The 12,246-nt window shown below is 42.1% G+C and overlaps 1 protein-coding gene across 10 annotated transcripts in view; it reads left to right on the top strand.

Moving 5' to 3' along the window:
• LOC104318698 (splicing regulatory glutamine/lysine-rich protein 1-like) overlaps nucleotides 1–12,246 on the top strand; it is a 64,401-nt gene that overhangs the window by 29,103 nt on the left and 23,052 nt on the right. For all 10 annotated transcript variants that reach the window (XR_011322961.1, XM_069775189.1, XM_069775187.1 and 7 more), the window contains 5 exons: nucleotides 3,168–3,335; nucleotides 4,357–4,535; nucleotides 5,143–5,273; nucleotides 6,716–6,830; nucleotides 12,051–12,170. Coding sequence is in view for 9 of the 10 variants with exons in the window: in XM_069775189.1 (XP_069631290.1) it covers nucleotides 3,168–3,335; nucleotides 4,357–4,535; nucleotides 5,143–5,273; nucleotides 6,716–6,830; nucleotides 12,051–12,170 (713 nt within the window). In the remaining variant the exon portion in view is untranslated. The remainder of the gene's footprint in view (nucleotides 1–3,167; nucleotides 3,336–4,356; nucleotides 4,536–5,142; nucleotides 5,274–6,715; nucleotides 6,831–12,050; nucleotides 12,171–12,246) is intronic.

The following is a 12,246-nucleotide window of genomic DNA, read 5'->3' as shown; positions in this document are numbered from 1 at the left end:
TTGTTAAAACAAATTTGTTACAAGCATGCATTATAGTGGTCTAATAGTTGCCGGTCACAATGTCGATTTATGTGTTCTTAGAGTTGTGGTACTCGGTTTTAGAGGTCTGTTATGTATCACCTCGCTTGCTGTATGTAGTCCCTGTGCTGCTGCTTATCATCCGTGGGAGGTGGATTAAGGTTTTTGCTTTGATGTATTGTGTAACACTGGTTTATGGTATGATAAAGTCATTGGTTGTGGGATTAATCCGGTATTTGCACTCAGCATTGTCGTCACCTCTATACTTCGGGAGCCATCTGTGGGAAACTATTAATAATTACACCCTTTACCTTTCCTCCTTGGAAAGCCAGTCTATGGGTGGGGTACCTTTCTTCCCCTTTCCCTTCTCCTTCAGTCCAGTTACAATGGTGTTTGAGAATTTTGAAAAATTTGAATACACTTGGGATGTTGAGACCAACATGGTCCTAGCCCTACTGCTAGGAACTATCATCATGCTCCTGAATGTGGTTCAGGTCTTGTATAGGGTTAAACAACTATTTAAGAAGATCACCCAGAGATCTGCCCCAAGGCTGGATAATTATGAGTGGCAGGGTGTGTGGGGTAGTATGGGCAAGTACCTAGAACAGTGGGCACCTCCGGTGTTTTGGAAATTCACCCCTGAACAAGTGCAGAATCTGGAAGAACTAGTAAAATATTTGGAAAAGGTATGCTGTCACCCCGGCAGCTCCAGAGAGATACAAATCACTGCAACGTGCTGGGGCCTGGCCCATGCCTATCGAGCCCTGTTCAACACTATTCAGTACCCTCAAGGGGAAGAGAAGGTCTCTGGATCTAACAACAAAATGATGAGCACTGCAGTCACCCAAACTTCAGCAACAGGCACCGCGGCCCCTCCAGCCCCGACGATGAGCACTGTGGTCACCCAAACCTCAGCGACGGGCACTGCGGTCCCTCCAGCCCCGGCAACGAGCACTGCAGCTACCCAAACCTTGGCAAGCGATACTGCAACTGAACCAGTGGACCAACCTGCACCAGCATCAGTTGCCCCCATGTAGAAGAAGAAATATACAAAAAAATCAGTTTGCTTAGCAAAGGATGAAGATGAGCCAGGGTCATCACAGGAACAGGAGGAAGAGGCAGAACCAGAGGTAATCACCCAATCCCTATCCTTGAGTGAGCTGCAAGATATGCAAAAGGATTTCGGCCACCATATAGGTGAGCATATTATCACCTGGCTCCTCCAATGCTGGGACAATGGGGCTAGTAGCCTGGAATTAGAAGGTAGGGAAGCCAAGCAGCTGGGATTGCTTTCCAGGGAAGGTGGCATTGACAAGGCAATTGGAAAAGGGACACAAGCCATCAGCCTCTGGAGGCGACTCCTGTCAAGTGTGAAGGAAAGGTACCCCTTTAAGGAAGGTGTTATATCTGACATATATCTGTACCAGCTACTAGGAAGACAATTAACTCTGTCCCAGCTGAAACCCGGACACATTCCCAAGGAGATATTTCAGTTCCGAATTCTAAAATTGAGAGTTGTATTATTCTCCTTCTCTAGGAAGTGACTGTGTTTGTAGGGAAAGATCTTAGACTTAATATCCTTCGTGTTTCAACTGTAATTAATGTTAACTTACTTGATATGTTTGTCCAAAAAGTACCTTATCTGTCCCTTTGATGGACAGATGTTTGTTATGGAACAAATTGGCCTTGGGCACTGCAAATTCCCTTCTTCCCTTGCTGGGCAAGTCCTTGGCAATTCTTTATCCACTTATAATACTTGTGGCAAAAAAATAAGAATATTAGCAGTTTTTGAAGGCATCTTACTCAATTTGATTGACTGTAAGCATTAGAAATTCAAGCCTGTATGTTTTCTGATTGATATACTGCATCCCTGGCCAGACCTTTTTGATAAGATAGTAACTGATAGCACACAGAAAATCTTAACTATAGAAGGTTATTTATGGGTAGATTTTTATTCTTTTAAAAAAGTACTTGTGGTGGGTTGACCTTGGCTGGCCATCTGGTGCCCACCAAGCCGCTCTATCACTCCCCCTCCTCAACTGGATAGGGGAGTGAAAAATATGATGAAAGGCTCATGGGTCAATATAAGGACAGTGAGATCAATCAGCAGTTACCGTCACGGGCAAAATAGACTTGATTTTGGTTAATTAATTTAATTTATTGCCAATTAATAACAGGGTAGGATAATGAGAAATAAGAACAAATCTTAAAACACCTTCCCACCACCCCTCCCTTCTTCCTGGGCACAACTTCACTCCCAACTTTCTCTACCTCCTCCCCCTGAGGCAGCGCAGGGGGACAGGGAATGGGGGTTGTGGTCAGTTCATCACACGTTGTCTCTGCTGCTCCTTCTTCTTTGCACTCTCCCTGCTCCAACGTGGGGTCACTCCCATGGGAGACAGTCCTCCATTAACTCCACCAGCATGGGTCCTTTCCACAGGGTGCAGTCCTTCAGGATTGGACTGCTCCAGCATGGGTCCCCCAAGGAGCCACAGGTCCTGCCAGGAGCCTGCTCCAGTGCGGGCTCTCCACGGGATCACAGCCTCCTTCAGGGCACATCCTCCTGCTCCGGCATGGGGTCCTCCACAGGCTGCAGGTGGAGATCTGTTCCACCGTGGACCTCCATGGGCTGCAGGGTGACAGCCTGCTTCACTATGGTCTTCACAGGCTGCAGTGAAATCTCTGCTCCGGCACCTGGAGCACCTCCTCCCCCTCCTCCTTCACTGACCTTGGTTTCTGCAGGGTTGTTTCTCATAGTCTCACTCTTTCCTCTGGCTGATGTTGCCTGTTTTTTTTTTTTCCCCCTTCTTAAATATGTTAGCACAGAGGTGCTACCACCGTCACTGATTGGCTCAGCTTTGGCCAGCGGTGGGTCCATCTTAGAGCCAGCTGGCACTGGCTCTATTGGACATGGGGGCAGCTTATGGCATCTTTTCACAGAAGCTGCCTCTGTAGCCCCCTCCTCTGCTACCAAAACCTTGCCACATAAACCCAATACAGTACTCAGCTGGGACCTTACATTTTAAAGTCTTGCCAATATTAATAAGATTTATTTTTACAGAAATGCACAAGGTAGGCAAGTATTAACAAACGAAGTATCTCCCAGCAGTGCTTGGTTGCAAAGCATATTCTGTTTTTGTGTTTTCCAGCTCGGTGTTTCACTTGGCACTTTGGGCGCTATGCCAGCAGCAGCAGCATTGGACCCTAACATTACGGCACTGGGAGAAATACCACAGCCACCAATTATGGGGAATGTGGACCCATCCAAAATTGATGAAATCAGAAGAACAGTCTATGTTGGAAACTTGAATTCACAGGTAGCTTTTTTTTTATTGGCAATACTAATGAAAAATGTAGAATTGTAATTTATGAATTATAATCTTACATTTTAAGAGTTTTCGGTAGCTGATGCCAACAGGAATTTAAACAAAACAAAAAAATACTCTTTTTGGTTACTAGTGATATTTCAAATTCTTAATGTTCCTTTGCCAATTGGATCAGACCAGACTGTGGAATTCATTTTAGCAGGGTACCAGAGAAATCACGCTGTAGCTGAATTCAAGAAACATACTTATGATTGTGTATGTTGATCAAATGTCCAGCTGGCTTGTGTTAGCTGAACAGTGCCTAGAAGTTGTGAGATCATGATAACTGTCCTCCACAACACTGTGCAGTTACTTAAGTACAGTAAGAAGGAATGATTTGTCCTAGTGGAAGTTGCAAAATTAGCATAAATACCTTTGAGTTTCTCTGACAGGAAAGTTAGGTCTGTCAGAAATTTGTTTTTTAAGGAATTGATTGAATTAATTGAAAAACAATTTGCTTTTGACTGATAGTAATATAATTCTTTGATTTTGGGTTTTTTTTGACTGCCAAAGTAGCTACTATAGTGCTGTTGATCACAATAAAATAAAACAAGCTGGAAGCTAGTAGAAAAACAGATAAAAGCAAAGTCTTGTAGTACTGTTTGGATTTAATTTTTTTTTATCAAATTTCACGATCAGTTGCTTGGACATAGGTGTATAAGGAAATTCCTCATCAGTTATTTCAAATTAGTTGCCCGAAAAGTGCAAAATGCTGAGCAAGTGCTTTTTTAACCTAGATGTAGGACTTCAGGGCTTGTGGTTGCACTATTTTAAATTGTAGTATATTCTTTAGATTAATGAAAGAAAAAAATACCTTTCTCTCTTAAAGTGTAACATTACCAAATTCATGTCACCTGTGTAATAATGATGAGATGTCTTTCCAAAATCTGTAGCTCTTAGATTACGTGATATGTTGGATAAGTGGTTTTCATTATATATTTTTACTTCAGCTGAGCTCTTTGACTCTTTCTAGACTACAACAGCAGATCAGCTGCTTGACTTCTTTAAGCAAGTTGGAGAAGTCAAATTTGTGCGAATGGCAGGTGATGAGACGCAACCAACACGATTTGCTTTTGTGGAATTTGCAGACCAAAATTCTGTACCTCGAGCTCTTGCCTTTAATGGAGTTATGTTTGGAGACAGGCCACTGAAGTAAGAAATTAATTATCCATATGAATATTGAATGAGAGATTTCTTAGTATCTTTATACATTTATGACTGATGTGCAGGAAACTGCTGTGATAAATATTTTTTCAATATAAAGACCTATTGTTAGTAAACTGGAACACTTTTATGAACTCCAATTTCAAGGTTGGGCATAACTTTCTCCAAGAAGAATATGGATGGCATCGAGTAAAATATTTCAACATCTAATCTTGAGTTAGTGAAAGCCATAACAGTGAGAGAATCTGCAAAGTCCTTGATACTAATAAAGCTTTATGTATGATGTGTATGTAATTAGTAGGCCTTAATGTAGGGATTTAATCTGAAATAGAGAAACAGATTTCTAGACTTCTACTAGAAAATATTTTAACACAGAAATATTGTGCTGCATTTATTTAAGAGTGGTAAGATTTGAAAGCAATAAAAGACAGACATTTCAGATACTTAAATGAGTGTTAGGAAAAATCTGTAGTTTTGCTGAACTTTGAAGTTTTTAGTCACATGTGGAAGTTGAGGTGTTTCTCTTTTCTTATTTGTTTTTCATTTTCCCTTTTCAAGAGCTTGAGAGTTAAAGGTTTTATTTTTCCTTAATTAGAATAAATCACTCCAATAATGCAATAGTGAAGCCTCCTGAAATGACACCACAAGCTGCTGCCAAGGAACTGGAAGAAGTGATGAAGAGAGTAAGGGAAGCCCAGTCTTTCATATCTGCTGCTATTGAGCCAGGTATGTATATTATGTTCATCACCTAACAGACATGTTCTGTGTGTATCTTGCATGTGCTTTTAAGAGCACTTTCAAACACAGGAAAAGGGTACTCAAAGGTGAACAACATGTGTGGGGGAAAACAAAAGAAAATAATCAAAATCATTTTCTTGCAACAAAGCAGTGGAATGAAGCTGACTTTTTATTTCATCATATCTTATTTTCAGATACATGCTCACTGAATGTTTTCAAAAATACGAAGTCAATACTAAATTAATATTTCATGTTGGTGCTTTTAAAGTTCAAAGTGCTTACAAACTTAAAAAAAAAAGCTTTATATTTTGTTTTGTTCTCCTCTAGCACTCATTAATGCCATAGTTTCATGATCAGAGGGAGCTAGGTAGCATGCTGCTGAAAGCAGCAATATTATGCTTTCCTTCAGCAGGTTAATTTTGTCGCTGTGCTATGCTCTTTTTCATGCTGGCTCAAGACTATGTGCATCCTCATAGCAAATGGGATCAGAGAATGAATCTGGGATAAAACTTAACATATTGTAATGGACTTTTTTTTTATCCTGATTGGTTCCCTGATCCCTGTTAACACTGAAATGCCAGGTCAAGGAGAAAGGTGTTGGTGGGTTGAGTGGTTAGACAGACATTTCAGTGCTGATTTATGCTGGCTTAAACTGATAAAACCACAGCATAAAAAATTCTCAACTTGTTAAACTTGCAGTTGAAATCCTCCTTTTTCTTTTCATCAACAAAATTTTGTCATTCTTCTTACTAAGAAACCCAGACATTGACTTACGTAGGTTAGATAGTGGAGGGTCTTGAGGGTTTGGGGGGGGGGGGGAAGTTCTAACATTTCCTCAGTGTTAAGCAGCAGAATAATAATCTTTTAGAGTCTGCTGAGGTCACTGGTAAGCTTTCTGTTGACTTCCTGGCCTTTGGATCAAACTTTTCACCCCCTTCTCTCTATCCCTTCCTCCCCCAAAACAGCATTTGAGGAATCGAACTTCAATATTTGTACAGTGGTTGGAATATCTAAAAGTATAAAAAGTACTAATTATTATTTACTTTTTATGGTTGTTTTCAAAATTATGCCCTCTAAATTTACTCTGTTCTTCTGAGGTTATTAAAAAAAAAAAAAGTAGTTATATTAAATAATATACCAGAGGAGAATATGTTGTAATCTTGTGCATTGTGGCAGCAACATAAATCCCATTCCTAAGAGAGCTAGCTGTTTATAATTATCTGCTTTATGTGTACTGCTGCAGGATGGCTGCACTCAACAAGTATATGCAATGACTTCCTGGGATGTTTCTGAAGGATATTTGCAAAGGAAGATGTGTGAAGTGTAGGCCCCTTGCACTATTTGTGTGGTACATTCCACTTGTGCCAGATTGCAGTGTAAGCTCAGAACATTTAAAGATCCCAGTTAACAAAGTGGTTTTTTCTTCTCAGAGTCTGGAAAGAGCAGCGAAAGAAAAGGTGGTAGATCTCGTTCCTGTTCTCGTTCAGAATCCAGGTCTAGCTCAAAATCCCGATCTAGAAGGAAAAGATCACACTCAAAACACAGGTAGGTATGTTTTTTATTTTGGACTAAGAGATCATACTGGGGGGTGGTTTTTTTTTTTTGAGTGGTGGTGGTTACTGAGATTTCTTACTGAGTTATGAGACAAGTATCCCTGTAGAGAAGATTAGTAACTTACACTGACCAGATCAGAGCAACTAGGAACTTTGTCTCTGAACAGATACTCTTTCCCTCTAAATGCTAAATGTTTTCAGGATTACTTTCAAGTAAAACACACTAGATGGTACTTTTTGTGCCATGTAGCATAACTATTTCTATGGTTTCATGGTACATTTTGTGCCATGTGGCATAATTTCATTTTGTGACCTCTGTATTTTAAAAAGAAATAGTTATGTTTTGTGGATGGAACATTTAGTTTACTGTTAACACCCTGAACAGGTAGGCTGGCTGGTTTTGCTATTAGAAAGTTCCTGCTGTCCTGAACTTCTAAACATCTAGTTAACAAATGCAGTATTTTTATTTACTGTACTGTAAATGTAAAGCTATATTTTTTTAAAAGCCAGAAGAAAAAGGCTTTGGGGAAGTTTTTCATTCTTCAGAGTTTGCTTGCTTTGCTAATTTGTTCAGTTCTGAAACAGGCTTTGAAATACAGGAGGAAATAAAAATTACTAGGTCACCCTTAAAGTTTACCCATTAAGATTTTTTTCCAAGAACGAGACAGTCTTGCTATGTGAGACTTACAAATGCTTCCTGAAATGGTTCAATGTCAGGAATGTATTCTGATCATTTACATAATCAATCTAAAGATATTTGGCTCCATTAAGTATAAAAAAAACCCAAAAAACAAAACCCCCCCCCCCCCCCCAATGTATTTGATAACTTTTATGCTTTTAAAAGGTGAGTGGTGTCAGCATTGCAGTGATAGCACTATTGCGTTCTTTCATCCATTGTCTTTCAATGGGGCAACTAGAATTTTTTTACGTACAGAAAAGCTGGCCAGAGGGACACACCACATCAGTTATACTACCAAACAAATATGATCTAAGTGCAGGCTTCAGTTTTGTAATAGTGTTACACGGTACATGTTATCTAATTGTATTGGTTTTATGTGGCAAGGTTTTGGTAGCGGGGGGGGGTTACAGGGGTGGCTCCTGTAAGAAGCTGCTGGAAGCTTCCCCTGTGTTCGAAAGAGAGCGAGCCTATACCAGCTGGCTCTAAGACGGACCCGCCGCCGGCCAAGGCCGAGCCAATCAGTGATAGTGGTAACGCCTCTGTGATAACATTTTTAAGAAGGAAAAAAAAAGTTGGGACGCGGAAAACAGCCACCGGAGAGAGGAGTGAGAACATGTAAGAGAAACAAGCCTGCGGACACCAAGGTCAGTGCAGAAGGAGGGGGAGGAGATGCTCCAGGCGCCGGAGCGAAGATTCCCCTGCAGCCCGTGGTGAAGACCCTGGTGAGGCAGGCTGTCCCCCTGCAGTCCAGGGAGGTCCATGGTGGGGCAGATATCCACCTGCAGCCCGTGGAGGACCCCACGCCGGAGCAGGTGGGTTCCTGAAGGAGGCTGTGACCCCGTGGGAACCCTGCGCTGGAGCAGGTTCCTGGCAGGACCTGCGGATCTGTGGAGAGAGGAGCCCACGGAGCAGGTTTTCTGGCAGGACTTGTGACCCCGTGGGGGACCCACGCTGGAGCAGTCTGTGCCTGAAGGACTGCACACCGTGGAAAGGACCCATGCTGGAGCAGTTCGTGAAGAACTGCAGCCCGTGGGAATGGCCCACGTTGGAGAAAGTTCGTGGAGGACTGTCTCCCGTGGGTGGGACCCCACGCTGGAGCAGGGGAAGAGTGTGATGAGCCCTTGCCCTGAGGAGGTGAAGCGGCAGAAGATAACATGTGATGACCGTAAACCCCATCCCTGTCCCCCTTGTGCCGCTGGGGGGGCTTGGTGGAGAAATCCGGGAGTGAAGTTGTGCCCGGGAAGAAGGGAGGGGTGGAGGGAAGGTGTTCTGAGATTTCGTTTTATTTCTCATTTACCTTACTCTGGCTGATTTGTAATAAAACGTGAGCTAATTTTCCCTAAGCTGAGTCTGTTTTGCCCGTGATGGTAATTAGTGAATGATCTCTCCTGTCCTTATCTCGACCCGCAAGTTTTTTTTGTTATATTTTTCTCTCCCCTGTCCAGCTGAGGATGGGGGAGTGATAGAACGGCTTTGGTGGGCGCCTGGCGTCTAGCCAGGGTCAACCCATCACAGTCTTTTTGGTGGAGAATGCGGGCAGTGTGAGGAATTTGAGATAAGGATAGTAATTGGGAGAGGTAACGGGCAAAACATGGGCTGGACGCAGCTAGAGAGTTAAGAGCTGCTTGATGAGTGGGGAAATTTTATTGTTGTAATTGTGGTGAAGGGACAAGGGGTGGAATGTGTGTAAATTGTCCACTTTTTGTCGGTTTTGTGATGATATTATTTTGATTTTGGTGTGGGGAATTCTTTTTGTTAATGTGAGTGAAGATTTTGTGTGATGAATGTAGATTTTAATGATATTTCTTAAAAATGTGATACACAGAGGCGAGGGGTGGAATGTATTGGTTTTATGTGGCAAGGTTTTGGTAGCGGGGGGGGGTTACAGGGGTGGCTCCTGTAAGAAGCTGCTGGAAGCTTCCCCTGTGTTCGAAAGAGAGCGAGCCTATACCAGCTGGCTCTAAGACGGACCCGCCGCCGGCCAAGGCCGAGCCAATCAGTGATAGTGGTAACGCCTCTGTGATAACATTTTTAAGAAGGAAAAAAAAAGTTGGGACGCGGAAAACAGCCACCGGAGAGAGGAGTGAGAACATGTAAGAGAAACAAGCCTGCGGACACCAAGGTCAGTGCAGAAGGAGGGGGAGGAGATGCTCCAGGCGCCGGAGCGAAGATTCCCCTGCAGCCCGTGGTGAAGACCCTGGTGAGGCAGGCTGTCCCCCTGCAGTCCAGGGAGGTCCATGGTGGGGCAGATATCCACCTGCAGCCCGTGGAGGACCCCACGCCGGAGCAGGTGGGTTCCTGAAGGAGGCTGTGACCCCGTGGGAACCCTGCGCTGGAGCAGGTTCCTGGCAGGACCTGCGGATCTGTGGAGAGAGGAGCCCACGGAGCAGGTTTTCTGGCAGGACTTGTGACCCCGTGGGGGACCCACGCTGGAGCAGTCTGTGCCTGAAGGACTGCACACCGTGGAAAGGACCCATGCTGGAGCAGTTCGTGAAGAACTGCAGCCCGTGGGAATGGCCCACGTTGGAGAAAGTTCGTGGAGGACTGTCTCCCGTGGGTGGGACCCCACGCTGGAGCAGGGGAAGAGTGTGATGAGCCCTTGCCCTGAGGAGGTGAAGCGGCAGAAGATAACATGTGATGACCGTAAACCCCATCCCTGTCCCCCTTGTGCCGCTGGGGGGGCTTGGTGGAGAAATCCGGGAGTGAAGTTGTGCCCGGGAAGAAGGGAGGGGTGGAGGGAAGGTGTTCTGAGATTTCGTTTTATTTCTCATTTACCTTACTCTGGCTGATTTGTAATAAAACGTGAGCTAATTTTCCCTAAGCTGAGTCTGTTTTGCCCGTGATGGTAATTAGTGAATGATCTCTCCTGTCCTTATCTCGACCCGCAAGTTTTTTTTGTTATATTTTTCTCTCCCCTGTCCAGCTGAGGATGGGGGAGTGATAGAACGGCTTTGGTGGGCGCCTGGCGTCTAGCCAGGGTCAACCCATCACACTAATGACATCAAAACATTGGGTACCTTTTTAATGCAAGAAGAATCATTTGTTCATTTCCTTATTGCTTGCTTCTCTTCTGTTTCTCTAACTCAGGACATAACTGAAAAACTGTCTTTGTTTTGTGTAACACTGCAGTAATCTCAGTGCTATTTTGTACTGACACAAACCAAATTGATTTTTAGAAGATAAATTTGCTTTTTTTTTTTTTTTACTTGCAGAAAACCTGTGCTTTAAACAATTGTTGATAGTTATATTTTTTGTTTTTAATGACTTTACCACTGTTACTATCAATTTTGAGAACATGCTGAAAAAAGGCCAGTCTGATCTGTTGAGGCAACTTCATCCCCAAGAATAAACTGTCCTTACCACTTTCCAGTTTTACTGTTTTATAAAACCCCTAAATCACTCTCATCTCTGATATAAAATTTATTCAAGGTCTTATTTGGACTAAATTGTAATTAATTTTCCCTGTAATTAGTTTGTATTTCTACACTGATACGTGGAGCAAAGCTGTAGGCAAAAAATGATTGCCTCTCCTCTCCTCTTGGTCTCTGTGTGTCTTGAGCTGCAGAAGACAGGTGGAGCTGGTATTTTTTGTATTCCCCTGTTCTTCAGGATTTATTGAGTAATATACATGAATTTCTGTCTTTGGTAAGTTTAACTTCATCATACCTTAACCTCTCAGGCAAAGTATCCAATGATGTGTTCTTTTGAAACTTAATGTTCAAATTCAGCTTTTTATTTTTGTTTTCCTAGGGAATATGTTCTTCCAAATATAGGGAATATTTTGGGGAAAAAAATAGTATAATAATTTTTAGAAGTCTTGTTTTCCTCATCAAATCTGAGACTATACTATATATGTTTATAAGAAGACTTCAATTGGATTTCTATTGGAGTATCTGCACGTTATTTGCATTCCTTATTTATCATGTAGTAAATGCTTGTTCCTTTTCTTGAGAACTCTTATAATTCAAATCTATGCTAACATATCCTTTCAACTGAAAAGGTAACTTGACTAAATGCTGAACTACAGGTAGTGAGGTTCTTATTTTTATTATTTTTTTTTTTTTAAGTTCAATTAAATTTTAAGGCTGGAGAACAAAGAGGCCAGTTAAAGCCATCTTTCTTCATTGACCAAGACTGCAATAAGTGACTGGGCCTGGAAAAGAAGAAAAATGTAACTAATTATTTTTACAAGCTGCTAGAATTTGTCTATAGTAGATTTTATGCACTAAATTTACTAAGGACAGCTATCCTAATATGATATGAATTTATATTTTCCAGAATATTCATGGAAGTTATTATGAAACATGAGTATTACTTAAATGGTGCATTGTTTCAAAGGAGAGCATATGCACCTGGTGAAACTTAAAGTATCCATATTTACAAAACTGTTGGTAGGCAGTATATTACTGAAGTATAACTATATAATTTTATATAGTGAGGCAAGATTTATGTGGGTTTTCTCTCTTCTTGGTTGACCTAATTTTTATGAAGTTTCAATATTAAAGTGTTTTTCTTCTGGCGTTGTTCATATAGAAATAGATCTGGCAACAGATCGCTCTCAAGACACAAGGACAGACGCAGATCCAGAAGTCCCCTGAAAAAACAGTCTAGATCTAGGGAAAGGCAGAAATCAAGAAGTCGCTCTCATTCTCGGTGAGTTCTGTTCCTAAGAAATGATACTGTTCTTCGTAGCACACAGTACAAAGCTTTTGGGAAAAATCTAACAGAA

Source organism: Haliaeetus albicilla, chromosome W (assembly GCF_947461875.1).
Source record: "Haliaeetus albicilla chromosome W, bHalAlb1.1, whole genome shotgun sequence".
NCBI lineage: Eukaryota > Metazoa > Chordata > Aves > Accipitriformes > Accipitridae > Haliaeetus > Haliaeetus albicilla.
This window is presented reverse-complemented; position numbering and strand designations above follow the sequence as displayed.